General features: G+C 47.1%; 1 protein-coding gene across 1 annotated transcript; it reads right to left on the minus strand.

Moving 5' to 3' along the window:
• Window positions 1-14,404: 14,404 nt before the first annotated feature.
• On the minus strand, window positions 14,405-20,642 carry TMEM138 (transmembrane protein 138). Its single transcript, XM_019414604.2, has 5 exons — window positions 20,530-20,642; window positions 17,793-18,059; window positions 16,524-16,695; window positions 15,286-15,361; window positions 14,405-15,009 (listed from the first exon to the last, which is right to left on the minus strand). The coding sequence occupies exons 2-5, from the start codon at window positions 17,918-17,920 to the stop codon at window positions 14,897-14,899; spliced, it is 489 nt and encodes a 162-aa protein (XP_019270149.1). The 5' UTR covers window positions 17,921-18,059; window positions 20,530-20,642; the 3' UTR covers window positions 14,405-14,896.
• Window positions 20,643-20,653: the final 11 nt, after the last annotated feature.

Below are 20,653 nucleotides of genomic sequence, written 5' to 3' on the forward strand. Positions count from 1 at the left end.
AAAGAAAAAGGGTTTTTAGAGGACTCCAGCTGGCTTGACTGTTGACCCGCAGTCAGTCCCCGCAGAGCAAGAAACAGGTCATTTGAGTCGAGTGATCAACCTTTAAGGACAGTGCTGTGCTCCTACCTAGTTGGAATGGAGGTGGGACGGTAATCTCTTCTTAGTCCTAAAGGGGAAAGAGCAGAAGCAACTCCATGCACCTGGAGAGACGTAGCGAGAAGTCCTCCCGCCAGGGGGCGGCGGTCTGAGAAGTTGGTGGCTGAGTTACCGATTACGTTTCCTTCCCCTGTCCTCTGTCTTCCGGTCTCGGCTCGTGCCTCCCATTGTTAGGAACTTAACCGCAAGTTGGAGGTTTTCTTTAGCACCGGTGAAAAAAAGCAGAGACTAAAGTGGGGAAAGGTGGAAAGGGATGTACCAACAAAGGGCCACCTTCACCTCCACTTCCTTACCTCCACTGCCTGCCAGATAAGAGCCATTAGGCAGGTTCCTCCGAGCCTCACCTGTCCCATCTGAGAAGGAAGGTGGGCCAGCTGCTGGTTCTTGTACTTAAAATTCTGAGGGGGGAAACACAACGACATCCACTCATTTGCATACTGTAAACAGCTTCCGGCAGGCTACCGTGGTTAAGCTGAGTAGTTGCCAACAGAGAAAACGTGGCCTGCAGCCTGGAATACTGCAGCTGGCCCTTTAAGAAAAACGTTGTCACCCCTGTCATAGAGGATGGCGAGGAGTAAAATTGCCACGACTCTGTAGGCGCCCAGAGTAGGGGATAAGACTGAATTGCTCACAGCACAGCAAGCAGCGGGAACATACCTGGTTTCCCGGCACTCAAGTCCTGTGAGCCCAGATAGAGGTGCACACAATAGATGCCACAGCTGAGAAGCCCAGGGCAAGGACTTAGCACGTTTCTGAGCAAGCAGCTAATAAGCCAGGGCGCCTGGAGGAGGGAGCAATTACAATGTAGTTATGTATCCAGTAAGGGATTAAGATCCAAAATCTATAGAGAATTTATACAGCTCAGTAACAAAACAGACAAAAATCTAATGAAAAAAACGGGCAGAGGACCCGAACAGGATTTTTCCAAACACGACCTACCGATGGCCCGCAGGCACATGGGAAGATGCTCAACGTCACTAGTCATCGGGGAGATGTAAGTCAAAACCACAATGAGACGTCACCTCACACCTATCCGAATGGCTGGTATCTAAAGGACAAGAAATAACAAATGTTGACAAGATGCGGAGGAAAAGGGAACCCTCGTGCACTTGGTGGTGGGCATGTTATATTAACGCGGCCCTTCTAGAAAACGTGGAGGTTCCTCAAAAAATAAAACATGGAAATACCACATGGCCCAGTAACTCCACTACTGGGTATTCGTCCCAAGAAAACAAAAGCACTAATTTGAAAAGACAGGTACATCGCTGTGTTCACTGCAACGTTGTTCGCAATAGCTAAATATAGAAAGACTAAGCGTCCGACAACGGATGAGTGGAGAAGGCAGATGTGCTCTTTCTATATATTCAATGGAATACTACTCGGCCATAAAAGACATCTTGCCATTTGCAACAACATGGATAGAGCTTAAGGGTATTATGCCAAATGAAATAAGTCAGAGAAAGACAATTCCTGGCTGAGTCCACTTACAGGTGGGATCTAAAAGGAAACAAAACAGGGGTACCTACGTGGCTCAGGTGAGCAACTCTTGAAGACTCTTGACTTCAGCTCAGGTCATGACCTCACAGTTCGTGAGTTCGAGCCCTGCATCAGGCTCTGCGCTGACAGCACACAGCCTGCTTTGGATTCTTTCTCCGTCTCTCTCTACCCCTCCCCTGCTCTCTCTCTTTCTCAAAATAAACTTAAAAAAAAAAAAATGAACAAACAAAACTCATAGATACAAAGAATAATTTGATGGTTGCCAGACGGGAGGATGTGAGGGTGAGTGGTGGGCAAAATGGGTTAAGGGGATCGAGAGATACAAACTTCCAGTTATAAAACAAAGTAGTCATGGGGATGTAATGTACATCATGCTAACGTATAGTCAATAATATTGTGTTGCGAATTTGAAAGTTGTGAAGAAAATCTTAAAAGTTCTCATCACAAGAAAAAAATTTCACCATCGATATGTTAAATATAGACTTTTTTTTTTCTTTTTTGGTAGATACTCCGTCAGATTAAGAAAGTCCCTTCTCGTGGCTGAGTGGCTCAGTTGGTTAAGCATCTGACTTCGACTGAGGTCATGATCTCATGGTTGGTGAGTTCAAACCCTGCGTGGGGCTCTGTGCTGACAGCTCAGAGCCTGGAGCCTGCTTTGGATTCTGTGTCTCCCTCCCTCTCTGTCCTTTCCCCACTCACATTCTATCTCTCTCTCAAAAAAAAAAAAAAAAAAAAAAACAAACATTAAAAAAATTTTTTTAAGTCCCTTCTCTTCCTCGTTTGCTGACAGGCTGATGATATATTTTATTGAATGCTTTCTCTGCATCTATTGAGATGATCATATTTTACCCTTTTATTCTGCTAATGGAATGAATTACATTGATTTCCAAAGGTTTAATTAGCCTTGCCTTCCTGGAAAGAAACCCATTTGGTGATGATACCATGCAGAAAACAGTTGACAGAGCAGGCCTGGGACTGCTATCCTTAGGAAGTCCTACTTGCAAAGCTTCGCCTTTGACCACTGTCTGGAAACTCGGATTTCAAAAACATTCCCACCAATCCAAAGTGGCTCACTGTGCCTACACTGTTCGTACAAACTATGTGGTTTCTGCTGAACACCTGTCTCCTTCCGGGAGTCTGGAGTTTTAGTAGGTGCCTATTAAGCAGAAGTTGTTTATGTAGCCAGCCCCCGGTAAAATCCTTGGACGCCCAAGTCTTTATTTATTTATTTTTAACGTTTATTTATTTTTGAGAGACAGAGAGAGATGGTGAACGAGCAGGGGAGGGGCAGAGAGAGAGAGGGAGACACAAAATCTGAAGCAGACTCCAGGCTCTGAGCTGTCAGCATGGATCCCAATGCGGGGCTTGAACCACGAACCGTGAGATCACGACCTGAACCGAAGTCAGTTGCTTAACTGACCGAGCCACCCAGGTGCCCCCTTGGACACCCAAGTCTTTAATGAGCCTCCCTGGTAGACAACACTTCCTACGTGTCGTCAGAACTTGCTGGCGGAATTAAGCACATCTTATGTGATTCCACTGGGAGAGGATTCTTGGAAGCTTGCTCCTGGTTTCCTCTAGACTTCACCTTTTCTTTTTGTGACTGTGCTTTGTATCATTTCATTGTAATAAATCAAAGCCACGGACAGGACTGTATGCTGAGTCCTGTGAGTCCTCCCAGCAAATCATTGAACCTGGGGGGTGGTCTTGGGGACGCTTGGTAGATATGTTACCCTTTTTATACATCATTGGACTTCATTTGCTAATATTTTGCTCAAGTTTTTACATATGTTATGAGAGATTGATCTGTGATTTTACTCTCTTGTAAGGACCTAGGTATTAAGGTTGAGTTGGCCACATAAAATGAAATGAGAAGTGTTCCTTCTTTTTCTGTTACATGAAAGAGATTGTGTAACAGAGGTTTATTTCTTTAGAAGAATAATTCACTGATGAAGCCATCTAAACCTGGAACTGTTTTTGTCAGAAATTTTATAATAACGAAATTTCTCTAATATGTATAGGATCATTTACATTTTCTACTTTTTGAGTAATGTTTGGGTAAATTTGTGTTTTTCAAAGATGTTCCCATTTTTTATAAATTTTCAAATGTGTTGGTGTGAAGTTTTTCATAACATCCATATATATGTGTGTGTGTGTATGTGTATATATACGTACATTTTTAAAAAATTTTTTTTAACGTTTTATTTATTTTTGAGACAGAGACAGAGCATGAACGGGGGAGGGGCAGAGAGAGAGGGAGACACAGAATCAGAAGCAGGCTCCAGGCTCTCAGCCATCAGCCCAGAGCCCGACACGGGGCTCGAACTCACGGACCGCGAGATCGTGACCTGAGCTGAAGTCGGACGCTCAACCGACTGAGCCACCCAGTCGCCCCTATACATACATTTTTTTAAAGTAAGTTTTACACCCAACATGGGGCTTGAACTCACGACCCTGAGATTAAGAGTCACATCTCTACCAACCAAGCCAGTCAGGAACTCCATCAGCCTCATATTTTGTAATGCCTATGGGATCTGTAATTCTGTAATGATGTCTTTTTTCTTCCTGATAATTTTATTTCTTATTTTTGATAGGTGTTTATCAATGTTATTAATCTTTCCAAAGAACCAACTTCTGGGTTTGGTTTTCTTCCCTTTATATTTGTTTTCTATTTTATAGATTTCTGCTCTTCCTCATTTCCTTCCTTATAGGACTCGGTGTTCTTTTTGAGATGGAAACTGAAAGCTTACCTTTTCAGTCTTTCTTCTCTGTTTGTTTTAAGGCTATAAATTTCCCTCTACATGCTAATTTGGCTGCATCTTTGAATCCTATGCCCTGCTAAATCAAACTAACTTACTAGTTGTCATGCCTTTTTGCTTTTTCTTTAGGAATTTTTATGTTCACTGTGATCATTTTCAACTAAGGACAGTTTTCCTTCTTTCTTTTCAATATGTAGGGCTTTTTGGGGTGCCTGGGTGGTTCAGTCAGTGGAGTGTGTGACTCGTGATCTCAGGGTCATGAGGTCAAGCCCCATGTTGCGTCTAGAGCATACTTTAAAAAAATATACATGCCTTTTATTTATTTTCCTTTCTCCTACTGCTCAGGCTGGGCCATCTAGTACAATGTTGAATAGATGTAGTATTAAGTGGATGAAATGTGCTTTTTCCCTGATTTTAGAAAACATTCAGTCTTCTACCACAGTAGGTTAATTACAGGCATTTCAGAAATGCCAGTTACCAGTAAATGGATTTCTCTCCTCTTCTTAGTTTACAGAGTATTTTCATCATGAATGGGTATTGAATGTTGTCACAGCTACATCTGTTTAATGATCAAATGCCTTTTTTCCGTTATTCTATCGAGTTGGTGAATTGCACTCATTGATTTTTAGATGTTAGACCAATTTTATATTCCTGGGATAAACTCCACTTGTTTATGATGTGTTGTTATTCTTTTTATATTGCCAGGTTCAATTTGCTAAAATTAAAAAAAAATGTCTGCATCTATGGTCTTTTTTATTTTTTTAATATTTAGTTTGGAGAGAGCACAAGCAGGGGAGGGGCGGAGAGAGGGAGACAGAGGATCTGAAGCGGGCTCTGCACTGACAGGCTGACAGCAGTGAGCCTGATGTGGGGCTGGAACTCATGAACTGTGAGATGACCTGAGCCAAAGTTGGACTCTCAACTGACTAAGCCACCCAGGTGCCCCATGCATCTATGTTCTTGAAGGATATTGATCTTTAGTTTTATTTCCATGTGAAGTATTCATCAGTCTTGGTGTCAGGGTATCATAGAATCATTTGAATTGGGAAATGTTTCTCCTCTTCTATTTTCTTTTTTAAGTTTATTTATTTTTGAGAAAGAGAGAACATGAGCAAGGGGGGAGGGGGTGGTGCAGAGAGAAGGAGAGAGAGAGTCCCAAGCAGGCTCCATGCTGTCAGCACAGAGCACGACCCGGGGCTCAAACTCATGAAACTGAGATCATGACCTGAGCCCATATCAGGAGTCACACACTTAACTGACTGAGCCACCCACGTGCCCCTCTCCTTTTCTGTTTTCTGAAAGAGCTTGTGTAGGATTAATATTGTTTCTTCTTTAAATGTTTGATAGAATTCATCAGTGAAGTCGTCCATACCTGAAGTTTTCTTTGTGGGAAAACTTTTCATTATGAATTTAATTTCTCTTTTTTCTTCGACCAGTTTTGGTGATTTGTGTCTTTTAATGAATTCGTTCACTTCATAACACTTGTCAAATGTATTGGCATAAAATTGTCTATACACAACAACCTTATGATCCTTTTAATATGCATAGTATCTATAGGAACATTCTGTCTTTCATTTTCAATATGTGTCTTCTCTTTTTCTCGATCCGTCTGGGTAAAGATTTATCAATTAACTTTTCAAAGAATTAACTTTGATTTTTATATATATTTTTATTCTTTGTCCATGTTCTCTTTAGTTCTGGTGTTTTATTCTTCTTTGTACTTTGCTCTTTTTTCTGGTTTAAGGTAAAAACTTAGACCATGGATTGTAGATCTTTTTTTCTATTTTTAGAGAGACAGCATGAGTGGGGGAGAGGGAGAGAGAGAGAGAAAAATCTTTATTTTTTTTTTAACAATATTTATTTATTTTTGAGAAGGGGTGGGGAGGGGCAGACGGAGAGGGAGACAGAGAATCTGTCTCCAAGCAGGCTCCAAGCGACGGTCATCGAAGGGCTCGATGGGGGGGCTCGACCCCACGAACCGTGAGATCATGACCTGAGCTGAAATCAAGAGCCGGACGCCCAACTGAATGAGCCACCCAGGGGCCCCCAGATCTTTTTTTTCTATAAAAGCTGCGTCACAGGCATTTAAAAATGTTTACGTTTCATTAGTATTCCGTTCAAAGGACTTTCTAACTTCCCTTCTGAGGTCTTCTTTGATCTGTGGATTGTTTACAAGTGCTATTATTTACTTTCTAAATATGTAGTGGTTTCTCAGTGTGGCAGTTATCACTATATTGTCCCTCAGCCCCAGATTCACCTGTCAGTACCTGTTCTGTGACAGTGGACTGGACTCTAAGCAGTTCGTCCTTACAGTGAGCATGATGATAAGAGGACGCTAGAGGGACATTGCAGGAAGAAGGGGGCTTTCGTCCTGGTTCCAGTGTGCTGCGTTTTTATTGTTCTTGCTCTCGCTGCACAGTCTGTCACGCCAGACGTGTGTAGGGGGGGGGACAGCTGTGTGCTAAGAGGGGAGGGGCCCGCAGCCGTCTTTTAGCCTCCGCCCCAGGCTTGGGATCCCCTTGCCGCAGCCTCACACCAGCCGGATCCCTCTGTACTCCTGCCCACCAGCTTCAGCTTGCTGCACCCCAGAGGGAGTTGCCCAGAACTTTCCCGATACGGACACCGCAGGCTCTAGACCAGCCCCGTGCAGGAGTGCCTCGACTGCTCTGCACACCCGCCCACCAGCCTTGGCTCACCCACACCCTGGAGCCTTGTTTCCCAGGACCCTCCCGACAGAGACGTCATGTACATACACCATGTACTCCGTACAGCACTGCGTCTGATCAAGATACCCATTTCGCAGCAGAGCAAGTGTGGCCAGGGGCTTCTGCCCTTGGAATTAACAAGTCTTCCCGCACGTGCATCACTACCTGGAACCAGGGGGCTTAACTGCAAAGCGGAACAGCTTACAGAAGACCCGGTTATGGCACCAGTTGGGAGACAACACCATGAAAGGATGAGGGTTGATTTACAGAATGAAGTAGGTCTTTGAATCAGAGGCCATTTGATGGTGCCGTCAGCCCCCTGGCCAGCAAACACGGGGCCAGGAACGACGGGACGGGAGTAGGAATGACTCTCCTATTATACCTTCCCCACCCGTAGAGTTTTTGCCTCTTATCCTGAAAAGTTAGAGCCTGCTGATTTGGAGACATTAGTTCCCAAGTGAGGAATGGCCCAGAAGGGGGCACGAGGATGGTACCACTGAATTGGAAGATGGGACTGCCACGTGGCCATTCTGGGCTCCTTATGCCACTAAACCAATGGGCAAGGAAAAGGGAAGGGGTCCAATCTACTGGCCGGAGTAACTGATCCTGGTTCTCAAGGGAAAATTCCACCGCTGCTACACAATGGAGGTGACGAAGACTATGTCTGGAGCCTAGAGGAGCCTCTGGGGCGCCTCCCAATACATCCATGCTCCACGCAAAGCAGGGCAGTTAAAGACAAGCATCGCTCAGAATGAGCGTTTGCCTCACTCTACTGGGTTAAAGAGCCCCGAGCGGCAGACTCTCAGCCAAGGAAAAGGGAAACATGGAGGGGGTAGCTGAAGAAGGCTGCCATGGATATCAGCTCCGACCTCGTGACCAGTTACAAAGAGACCAATTACGGGGCGCCTGGGTGGCTCAGTCGGTTGAGCGTCCGACTTCGGCTCAGGTCACGATCTCGCGGTCCGTGAGTTCGAGCCCCACGTCGGGCTCTGGGCTGATGGCTCGGAGCCTGGAGCCTGCTTCCGATTCTGTGTCTCCCTCTCTCTCTGCCCCTCCCCCGTTCATGCTCTGTCTCTCTCTGTCTCAAAAATAAATAAACGTTAAAAAAAAAAAAAAAAGAGACCAATTACAAAAACGAGGACCGTAGTGGTTTCGCGTGGGTTTCTTTGGTTCTTGTATGTGTTCATTTGCATCTACTGACCATTTCCCCCCTTTCACTTCCCATTTTATGTACAAACTGTAGGTCAGCTTTGTGATCTAATCTTTAGGTAAGAGAATATTTAGTGCAACCATGACCAAAACTGTAGGGTGATTACTATAGCCAGCTCTGGATACAGTGACTGTTGGGACTGTGTCTTCTCCTTTGGGGGGAAGGGGGAGAACATCACTTGGAAGGATAGATCGATCTTGTTGGTAGGAACAGAACTGATGGGGGAGTTCAAACAGGTGCAGAAGGGTGCATATGCAATCTGAGTAGCCAGAAAGACGGATTCTATTATCTACTTTTTGCCTCTGAGCTCCACATTCACCCTTCAGTATGTTAGTGGACTGGCAGTGGTTCTTCCTTTACAGCGAGCATGAGCATGATGTTAGCTTTGTCAGTAGAGGGCGCCGGAGGGACACTGAAGGAAGGAAAGGACTGGTCTTTCTAGGCTCCAGTGAGCTCTGGTTTGCTTTTCCTTGCTCCTGCCCTGGCCCGTCAGCACTGCAGGTGCACAGGGGGGCAACAGGTGAAGCAGGCACTCCCTCAGCAACCTTGCAGACCTGGTCCAGGCCCAGTGACTACTTTGCTGCGGCCCTCCTGTCAAGGATACTGCTTGCCCTGGGGCAAGGGCTTGCCCTGGGGCACCTCCCTAATTCTATGCATCTGCGCCCCTCAGCCTCTTACCTACGCCTGGGACGATTTTCCCCAAAGCCTTCCAGGCATGGACACTGTGTACCCACAGCAGTGCCCCAACTCTCTCTGTACATTTGCTCACCAACCTTGGCTCTTCTCCCCACTGATTCCCCCCCCCCCCCCCCACCATGTGGAGGTCATGCGCTTTGGGCCTCGCACACATAGGACACTCTTAACTCCTTTGGTCACCTTCCCAACAGCTTGGACCCACCTGTGGACACTGTGTGCTCTGGGCCTGGTGCCTGCAGGTGGTGTCCTTACCGCCCCGTGCACCTGCTCACCAGCCTCAGCTTCCCTGTGTCCTGGAGGGCTTGTTTCTTGCCTAACAACTGCGAAGCAGCTCTGGCCTGGGCAAACCAGTGAACTTGTCTACACCCGGTGGGCTGTGGTGAGGTCTAACCCCCGGCCTTGGGGGCTGGGGACTCTGCCAAGCTTGTCCTCCCTTGGGTACTCTCCTTCAGCCCTCAGGTACCCTTTTAGAATTCTCTCTACATCTTTTGTCGTTAACTTAATGATTCTTTACAGTCAACTTGTCGTGTTTAAATGACCATGTGGTTTCTATCTCCTGATTGGACCTCGACTGACCACCTGGCTGTCTTATTGTTACTGATTTCTAGCTCAATCCCATTATTATCAAAGAACTTACTCTCTATCCTTTTAAATTTATTGTTTCTTAAATGCATTGAGAATTGTTTTATGGCCCAGCGTATACTGGCCAATATTCTGCGTACTTGAAAACAATGTGCATACTACACTCATATGTCTTGGAAAGAAATTAACAGGAAAAAAGGAAAAATTTAACTAGACACGGTTTCTGATGTGCTCTATTCCTTTCTGAGGATCTGAGTTTCCATCTGTTGTCGTTTCCCTCGAGCCAAAGAACTCCTTCAGCATTTCTTGGCAACTAATTCTCTTTATTTGTAAATGTCTTTTATTTGCAAATGTCTTTATTTCAGAAATCCGGGATTTCTGTTTTTCAAAAATAATTGGTTTCTGTGCTGAGGTCACCTACCATTTTGCTGACAACGGATTTCCATTGCTGCTTTAATACCCTTGTCTGTTAATTCCAGGATCTGGTTCGTCTCAGTGTCCGTGTCAGTTCTGAATGCTGAAGGGTGGACACTCCGGTTTCTGTTACTTGTGTCTGCAAAGAGCCATGTTCCTTTGGTTGCATCAGGTAATCAGCCTGGCTGGATACACACCGCAGGCCACACTTACTGGGTGACGACTCCAATCTCAGTCTCCATCTGTCTTTGGCCGAGCGGCCTTGAGTCTGGCTTGTACATGCGTGGTCCAGAGCCTGGGCAGAAATGCGGACAGATAGAATCTGGGGATTCCCGCCTGTCTGGCTCCTCCCCTTCTGAGATTCTCATCTTTCTTGCCAGCGGCTCCGGTTGCCCGGGCTCGGGGCTATGGTACTGGGATTTTCCGCCAGCGTATTGTACGTGTCACTTTGTCTACTACCAAGCTACAAGGAGCACAAATAGGGAATTTTCTCGCATAGTTCTCCTCTTCTGAGTGTGGACTGCCCATCAACCTTTCCCTTCAATCTCCAGTATCTTCAAGGAGCTGTTTGGGCTCAGTCGGTTAAGCATCCAACACTTGATTTCAGCTCAGGCCCTGATCTCATGGTTCGTGAGTTCAAGCCCTGCGTCGGGCTCTGCACTGTCAGTGAGGGGCCTGCGTGGCATTCTTTCTCTCCCCCTCTTTTTGCTCCTCCCCGACTTGCACATGGGTGCTCTCTCAAATAAATAAATAAGTAATAGTGTCTCTAGATGTTTTTTCCTCTACTCTTTTCTCTGCAAGGCAGATAACTCACTCAGGAACTACATGGTTTGAGGCTGCACTCCAGTTTTGATAGGTACCAGTCTACCTGTTTCATCGTGTTCCTGGTAAGGGGTCCTCCAGAGCTTTTTATCTGCTTACCCGTTCCCTCCTGGATTCTAATTATCAGCTCCATAAATCTGCCAAAAATTCTGTTCTGCTTCTCAGAGCTTTGAGGCTTAGCTTTTGATAGCCTCTGGCCCGAAGATTAGGTAAATATCTTGAGGAGATAATGTTTTAAGGCTCCTCTAGCCCTCGATTTTGCTCCTCCAGTGTGATAAGACCACTAAGCTCGGCTGGCCTCTTGGTTTCCTGGCTATGTAACCCGCATCTGGGAAATGCTTGGATTCCTAGCTTCTTGCTCAAACCCAGAATCGGCAAACGCCCCCTGGGAAAAATCTGCCGCAAACTGTCAGCTCGCTTCTCTGTGAATCTCCCTGCTGTAGAATTTTAGGTCCCCCAATCCTCTTTCCTTCGGTAATTCTCTGAAGCCCTTTTAAGAGACGATTTTTTGTAGTTTATCTTTTTGGGGTTTTTTCTAGTTACTGGCTGGAGCACTGGTCAGCCAGCAGAAACTGCATGCTATTAAGTCTTTAAGCACTTGTAAAATTCTTTTCTTTCCTCTGAACTTTGAAAGCTGACTGTCCCCAGGGAGTTAATTTAACATCACATTTAAAAAACACATTCCTACTGCTGAGTTGGGGGTGGGGGGGTGGGGAGTAAACTGGTTTATGGCATATTCCCCATAATCACACCTGCATTGAAAATATATACACATATCATCCAAGATTTGAAATAAATGGCTGGGATAGGATGATGACAACTGTTTTGTTCTTGTCTTTTGTATATTTTTTTTGTAAAAATGTTTCTGACATGTTAACAGTGTTTATAAGAAGTATATAAGTAAATGTAGATTGTCAGGGGTGGGGGGAGGAAGGAACTCAGTGGCTGAGATACAGCAATGGAAAGATTAATTGCATAGACCCTTTTAGAACTTGAATTTTGTACCACATGAACATATTAAGTGTGTGTGCGCGCGCACACACACACACACACACACACACCCCTTACACGGTTTATTTGAACATTGTACTTTTTCAATAACTGTTAAAATATGTTTTTTTTTGAGAGAGACAAAGAGAATCCCAAGCAGACTGTGGTGTCAGCACAGAGCCCAACGCAGGGCTCAAACCCACGAACCCGTGAGATCATGACCTGAGCTGAAATCAAGAGTCGGACACTTAACCGATTGAGCCCCCCAGGCGCCCCTGATATCTGTTAAAGTCTCGACAGCACAGCAGATTACCTATAGTCTCTCTTTCCCCAGAACTTGATTCTAGGCTTCTAAACCAGGGCTCAACATACTACGGCCCGGGGCAAATCTAGCCTGTTTTTGCACAGCCCTTGAGCTAAGAGTAGCTTTACATTTTTTAAGTGGCTAAAAAAAAGTCTAAAGAAAAATACTTTGTGATACATGAACATGAAATGAAGTTCAAATTTCAGTGTCCATAGTTTTATGGGGACACAGCCACAGGCACTCGCTGACCTATCACCATGCTGCTCTCACGCTACGACGCTGAGGTTGCGCACAGGCGGCCCTCAGGATGTTCCAGACCGCCACAAGAAAAACATCACAATAGAGCGAGTTCAGTGAATGCTTTGGTTTTCTGGTGTATATCTAAGTTGTGCTCACACTACACTGCGGTCAAGCCAGTGTTAACTAGCATCATGTCTAAAAAAACTACGCATATACCTCAATTAAAAAATAATTGCTAAAAATTGCGAACCGTCACTCGAGCTTCCAGTGAGTTGTAATCGTTTTGCTTAAACCTCCTGAACCCACCTCCACTAGTTTCGGACTTTCCTTCTGAAGCCTCCTCACCTCTCAGCCCTCACAGAATTAAGGAGCGTTCAGGCCTTGCTGCAGGTTAGGCGCCGGCTTACAGGACTGTCGAGGCTGGTTTGGTCTTCTCTCCAGACCGCTCAGACTCTCTGGGAGCCAGCAACTAGGTGGCTTTGCTTCGTGTGTATGAACGCCAGAGTGGCGCTTTTCATTTCCTTTAGGAACTTCCCTTCGCATTCACAACTTGGCTCACCGCTCGGCCGAAGAGGCCTAGCTTTCGGCCCATCTTGGCTTTTGAAGCCCACCTTCCTCACTGAGCTCAGTCACGCTGGCTTTGGATTTTCAGTGACAGATGTGCACCTCTACCTTTCACTCGAACACTCAGAAGCCATTTAGGCTTATTCGGTGGCCTAACTCCAATAATAATGTTGTGTCTCAGGGAACAGGGAAACCCGAGGAGAGGGAGGGAGATGGGGACAGCCAGTCGGTGGAGTGGTCACGACATGCCGCACACTTATGGCCTATATTTGCGTCTACCATGGGCGCGGCCCGCGGTGCCCCCAACGATTACAATAGTACAACAAGATCACTGAGCACACAGCACCACAGCAAATACATTAACAACGCAAGAGCTTGGAATATTTTGAGAATGACCAAAATTGACCCAGAGACATGAAGTGAGCAAATGCTGTTGGAAAAAATGGCGCCAACAGACTGGCTCGACACGGGGTTGCCACGAACCTCGTATTTATACGAAACACCACAGCACCTGTGAAGTACCGTAAAGGAAGGTGTGCTTATGGTTGCAACAGAGACCAGATTTGTGGCCCTTGAAATCTAAAATAACTACTATCTGGTGCCTCACAGAAAAAGGTTGCCAACCTCCGTGCTAAAGTACCTCTGAACAATGAGTTCCATAGAGCAACTTGCCGGTGGGGTAGACTGAATTAGCGGCCCTCCCTGTATCCGTGCCTCTTCCCAGGAAGCTTTGTAGTGCTTTCCCACTTGGACCCCGGGCTCAGTCATATGACTTGCTTTGACCAATGGGGGTCTAAGGGACACGATGAAAGCAGAGGGCTGAAGGAAGATTACACAATGGGGCTCATTCTTCTGCTCCTCGGCCGCTGTCATGTGAAGAGACCCAGGCTAGTCTTCTGAAGGATGAGTCATGAGAACCAGAACAGCCCAGTCATTCCAGCTGAGGCCGGCCCAGGTTAGCCAAGAGCCCCAAATCCCAAGATCATCACAGCCGCCTGGCTGACCCACAGCTGACCACAGACACATGAGCAAGCCCGGCAGATATCACCTGAACCAGCCCGACCAGCTGAACCCCGAGACTCCAGAGCCACGTAACTGTTCGTTGTTACGCACCAGTGAAGTTTCGTGGTAGTGTTACACACTATTCTGACAACAGAAAACGGATACTACGGGCACATGCACTTTAAAATTTTCTTTTGCCAAAGCAGGCTAAGGAACATTTTTATTCTTCTGAGGGCAGTTTAGGGTCCTAATGGCAGGGAGACTCTGGATAAAGCACAGAAGTTTGGAACTCCAAGGGTCGGGGTGGGGCGTCAGATTACATCCCGAATTCCTATAAAAATAGCTTATACTCATAATGGCACTCAATCAATATCTGTATTTGTTCTGTGGCTCAAGAAGACGCTAGGTTAGGACTTGACACGCCTCTTATCTGCGAAGAGATGTAGCTAGACAGACTCCACCATTTCTGGAAAAAGAATTCAATTTATTTCCTATTTATAAAATGTAAAAAAAGCGCCTTGGGTATAAAATCTACATGTCTATGGTGTTATCAGTCAGGAGCTCAGAAATGACACTCTTTGCATCCTTCAGTCATTAATTAGTGTTTGGTGCAAAGAAGGTAGGTGCCAGGAGCCCCTCCTGGACCAGGCTAAGTGATAGCTCGCCAAGGATAAAGCCTCACCGCCTTCCGTGAGGAAGAGGAGTAGAGGGCAGAAAAGGAAAAGGGACCTGAGGTAGGAGGCCGGGGAGGGGTGTGTACTGAAATCTGTATTGGGAAACACTTTAACTTGCAAGAGGGAAGGTCTTCCTTCTTGACTGCAGAACACAAGTGGCCTGAGCCTGTCCTAGGAAAGTCAAGCTGCTTCCTGTGCACAGGGCCAACCCCCACCCCACAGGACCACAAGTGTAGCATCTGTCAGGAAGGAAAGGCCTCCATCAGTGTGACGAGAAGCGGTCACCTCCGGACTTGTGTGAACTCCCTGCGCAGCCATAACGAGTCCTGGTAGAAGCGAGGATCGCCCAGTCTCACGGCTGTCCGTTTGTAGAAGTAACAGTATAACACTGCCGCTGTGGATAAGTAGAGAAGAAGCTTCAGGGATGCTCCTGAGTATTCATTCGTTTCAGGCTAAGAACAAAACCTACCAAGGCGGAGGGGCGCCCTGCCTCAGGATCTCCCAGTGACTCCCAGCAAGGGCAGTGGGCCATAATCTCTCCTGTTCTTGCCACGGCTGATCCACTCATCCCATGCTGGCCGTGATGGACGGGGAAGGCAGGATCAAGGCCCTTAGTAGCCTGAGCCAATGGTGGCACCAAAGTGAGGCCTGAGGTTGCTCTGGTCCTTACCTAATCTCTGGAATACAAACAGCGTTTGAAGTCCGTCTGTCCAGACAAAGCGGTTGGAATTTTTCCAGCGTAAGTTCTGCAGGAGACATGAGGAGACAGGGAAAGCTTAGCCACCAGATGAGGCCCTAGCATCTCCACCTTGGTTAGCTGCAGACATGCCACGTGGTTTTAAATCAGGCTAATCTCCCCCTCCTTTCTTCGCACAACCCCAAGTAGTGTTTCTCAAAGGAGCTTCAAACTCCCTTTTCTGCTGCAAAGGAAATATCCTTTTAACCCTGAAGGAGGAAGTTTGAACTAAGCTATTTATTTCCTTCCATTCCACAGCCTTTTCCAAGGAGAAGTGCTATACATTATCTCAGGAAGGAGTTCGGTGTGGTCACTGTCTTGCCTTGAAGATCTCAGGCTCGGTTCCTGTCAGATAAACGCTTAGTGCTCTCAAGGTTTAATCAGATTAACAGCTTTACAGTACAAAGCCAGGACCTATTTTGGCCCCAGGAGCGAGAGCAGAGACAATCTTCTTCAGGAAGCACCTAGGGACTTTGGCACTGCTCTTTCTTTCCTGTGAGCTCTACTTGTCTCCCTGGAATAACAAGGGCAACTTAACAGACGGCTCAGTCTAAGAAGGTGGCGTTAGTATAGGAACGACGAGAACCCTGAGGTTTTACTGTGTTCCATCAAAATGAGTACGTGAGAAACACAGGCCAGACCCAAACAGACAGAACCATTCGTGAAGCAGGAGAAATCTGGAACCACGAAACCTGGCGTTTGCTCTGAGGCACATTGGAGAAGGGTTCTTCCAGTATAAGTGACGGGGACAGAGCAGAGGGCACGAAGCACTAAAGGGCAAGGGGCACTCTTGGCCTGGCCATTTCCCATAGGACACGAATGCCTAAGAATTCCCTGTCTCAACACCCACCTGCCCAAATAGCTAATGATAAAACGGATTCCACTTCCTGTTTTAGCTCTGGCTGGACTGTTTGGGGCAAAGATGAACTGAATATTCCAGAAATGGCCCCTGACTCTTGGATAAGGCAGTTCTTTAACACAAAAGGTTGGGCAGAGGTGCCTCATGGAGCTCTCACATGCCCAACCCCAGGCGGGACCACACTCATTTCACCGGTTTCCCATCAAGGATTCTTCGAGATGTAAAAGAATGATGCTGGCTTCCTCGTGGCTTCCTCGAGAAAAAGCTACTCCTAGTCCCTTAAGGGTTCAGGAATTCAGAGCTCCGCTCTTACCATGACCCAGACGTGAAGGGAAATGCTGAGGGCGAAGTACACAGCTGTGAGGATGATGGTCCCTTTGAACTTATGGAATAGGAGATTGACCAAGCCAGCCTGGAAGACGAAGGTGTTGAAGAACATGAGGAAAATGATGATGATGTTGAAAAGGATTGCGATATCCTGGATGCTGCAAACATAAAACAAAGCATAGCCAAATGGAGGTCTGTGGGACGACCCAAGAGCTGGCCCTGGGTCCTAACGGACACTATGAAGTCTGGCCTTCCCTGTGATCTAGACCTCCGGAAACTCCCCAGAGATAGCATGGACTTTGGGTCCCAAGTGACACAAGACTAAAACTACGGGCTGGCCCCATCACTTGAGCTGCAGTCCATAGACCAAGGCTTTCCTGCTCTGACACTCTTAACTTCTAGACGCTGGTGAGAAGACGGTTTCTTCTCTCTGTCCAAAGCTGGCCCCGCCTGTCGCATAACCTGGTCCTGTCAAACATTTTCATCTAGCAAGACGGCAACACCTTTCCCCCGATCTTTGCACAGACGGTGCCTTAGTGGCATTCAGGTCTCAGTTCAAGTGTCCCCTCTTCAGAAAGACTCTTCTTTAACCCTACGCCTAGGGTCGCCCTCCCCTCCCCACCCCCACCTACTTCACATCCATTGTAAACATTTATTACCCTATAAAATTATCTTGAAAAAAATGGGTTCATTGTCCCTCTCAATGGGAGGGGTCAATGGGGGCTTCTAGAATGGAAGCCATGTGAGAGCAGGAAATTATCAGGTTTGCCACTACAACTAGAACACGGTCCGGCAGGCCAATGAATACCCGTCACATGTATTCATGCGACAGTGCCGAAGGAAGACGGTGCCGAAAACTAGTCTTCTGTCAAGAACTTGCCTCATGGAGTCTCTTTGTGCAGGAAAAATGCCAACCGCTTCCATACCATATAGAGAACTGATATGAGTACCCTTTTAACCTGCCATTTTGCAACCCACTTTCATGGCAGTGTAAGCCAAGATTTCTACTCACAGAGGAAGAAAATGACACGGTGAGCAGTCTGACCCTCTGACTGCTCCCTGTATCCCGGGCCCCTGCTATAAGTATAGAAATGAAGGACCTCTGACATGTCTCCGTACCATGGAGTACCCAACATGGGTGAAATTTGATTTTCCCTGAGGTTTTTTCATCAGCTACTTTAAAACGCTAAATCATAATCGTCGGGGCCTTCTAACTGCTTGGGTTCAGCTGTCCAGTCCCACCCCCTGAACTCACATGAAGAGCACCAACTGGACGACAGGAGCCATTCGGAGTAGCTCCGAGAAGGAATTGACGAAGAGGTCATAGGACAGCAGCAGGAACTGCAGGGAGAGCACCAGGCTGTAGTTACTGGTCTGGAGCATCCTGCTGCTGCTTTGGTGGGCCCAGCGGGGCTCATTCCACAGTTACCCAGAAAACTGCTCCTGGCTTTCTCCCCAGCACTGAGGGAGAAGCACTAGTTCCTCAGAATCAGAGCTGTTCCCCTTGCTCTAAGACAAGGGCCTGTTGAGGACAAAACAAAACAAAACAAAACAGAAAGGTCGTTAGAAAGTCATTAATACAATATTCACTGAGGACCTACTACGTCCCAGGCAGCATTCTATGTGCTTGGGACACACCAATGACCAAAACCACTACCGCCACCAAAAAATCCACTAGTCCCTCCTTCTAGGGACTCTCACCCTCCAACTTTCTCCATTCCTGGAAGCTTCTAAGTGCAGAGCTCATTTTTTCCTTCCTTCCTTTCCTTTCTTCATTTTAATTTACTGGATTGCTGTAAGTAATCTCTACACCCAACATGGGGCTTGAATTCACAGCTCTGAAACCAAGAGTCACGTGCTCCTCCGACTGAGCCAGCCAGGCGCCCCAACGCAGAACTCTTTCTAACTACTTTTGAGTTCAAAGGAATCCAGGAGTACTACAAAGAGTGACTGTCTTGCCATGTAGTAATATTAATTCTAATACTAATAGAAGTGGCAAACCTTTATATATCACAATATGCCAGGGACTTTTAAAAAAAAATTTTTTTTTTTAACATTTATTCAACGTTTTTTATTTATTTTTGGGACAGAGAGAGACAGAGCATGAACGGGGGAGGGGCAGAGAGAGAGGAAGACACAGAATCGGAAACAGGCTCCAGGCTCCGAGCCGTCAGCCCAGAGCCCGACGCGGGGCTCGAACTCACGGACCGTGAGATCGTGACCTGGCTGAAGTCGGACGCTTAACCGACTGCGCCACCCAGGCACCCCATAACATTTATTTATTTTTGAGACAGAGAGAGACAGAGCATGAACGGGGGAGGGTCAGAGAGAGAGGGAGACACAGAATCCAAAACAGGCTCCAGGCTCCGAGCTGTCAGCACAGAGCCCGATGCGGGGCTTGAACTCACGGACCGCGAGATCATGACCTGAGCCGAAGTCGGACGCCTAACCGACTGAGCCACCCAGGCGCCCCTGCCAGGGACTTTTTTTGGGGGGCGGGGAGGGCCTCAAACTCATGACCCCAATATCAAGAGTCACCTGCTCCACCAACTGGGCCAGCCAGGCATCCCTGCCAGGGACTATCCTCAGCACTAACATTATTTAAATTTCATAATAACCCCATGAAGTAGAAGACACACTATCATTACGCTACCCATTTTACAGACAGGACACTTGAGGCTCAGAGAGGAGAAATTATTTGTCCAAGATCACATTGCCAGTAGCAGTGGCAGAGCTGGGATTCAGAATCAGGCAGCCTGGGTCCAGAGTCTGTGCTCTTAACTACTGCCCAAAGCTGCCTGTTATGTAACAGGCTGATATGTCACTAGGTGGGAAAGACGTTGGCACAGGAGAAGTGGGAAGAGGTGCGGGCAGAAAAGGCTGAGAGGAAATCGTGGTCTCCTGCAAAACTTTTATGTTTAAGGTGGCAGCCACACAGTGGCCCTGGGGAAGGTACATTCCAAGGCCCAAGGTGTCCTGTGACCCCTCCAGCCGGGTGAAATCTACAAACAAATTTCAAAATGCTGTGAAGTGTAAGAGAGTGAAATTAAATTAACATCTGTAAATCGGGGCACATGGATGGCTCAGTCGGTCGAGTGTCCGACTTCAGCTCGGGTCATGATCTCACAGTTCTGGGTTCGAGCCCCACCCCCGTGGGGGCTCTGTGCTGACATCTTGGGAGCCTGGAGTCTGCTTCGGATTCTCTGTCTCCCTCTCTCGCTTTCTCGCTCTCAAAAATAAATATATATTTAAAAAGTTTTAATTAACATCTATAAAGTGTTTTACAATTTACAAACTCTTTATATTCATTACATTATTTACTCCTACACCCATCTTGAGAAGGAGACAGTTATTACGAATATAATCCCCATATTATACAGTGGCTCTGAGAGGTTAGCGAACCGCATCCACCTCACCTGGTGAAGAAGTCCCCCCCCCCCTTGAGTGGCTGCATGATGGCAATTTCACTCATTCGTCAAATAATATTGATAGCTATCACCCCCTACCAGCACCACGTTAACCTCAACCAGGTATAACTTCCTTTAGTCCTCGCAACTGCTCTGCAAGGTAGTTAAGAATGATCCCCCGTTCTAAAGACAAGAATACAGGGTCAGGGTTCAAGTCATTCCTCCAGGTAGCTGGTGAGCAGAGCCAGGGTTCACAACGGGGGGTGACACCAAAGCCCGCGCTCTAAGCTAGGACGGGCCACCACGGAGAGCTGTCGTGAGGAACCGGGACCCAGAAGCGCCCACCGCCAAATCTACGGGAAGGATGACCTCCGCTTTAGGGCAGCAGTGATGCGCGACAGAACGAAGCCGTCTTCGGCCCGTCCCACCGCTCGGCGCCGCGTTCCCTCTGTCCCCAGGGCAGTTTTCCTCACCCTTCCCAATTCACCTCAACACGGGGCTGTCTTGGCGAAACACCCAAACCCAAACAGCGACAACGAAAACTCCGACCCTGGTCCCTTTTCCCCACTCCTCAAGCACGCTCACCTCGAAGACCCAACGTCGGTTGTCATGGGGACGCCGGCCTGGCTTCCGGAAAGAGGGTTTAAATCCCGGAAGTAGATGGCGGACGCGGGCGCCGTCCGTGCCGGGCTGTCCGCCGGTCCTCGGC

The sequence above is a fragment of the Panthera pardus genome, unplaced genomic scaffold (genome assembly GCF_024362965.1).
Source record: "Panthera pardus isolate Hobbes unplaced genomic scaffold, ASM2436296v1 HiC_scaffold_12, whole genome shotgun sequence".
NCBI classification, from domain to species: domain Eukaryota; kingdom Metazoa; phylum Chordata; class Mammalia; order Carnivora; family Felidae; genus Panthera; species Panthera pardus.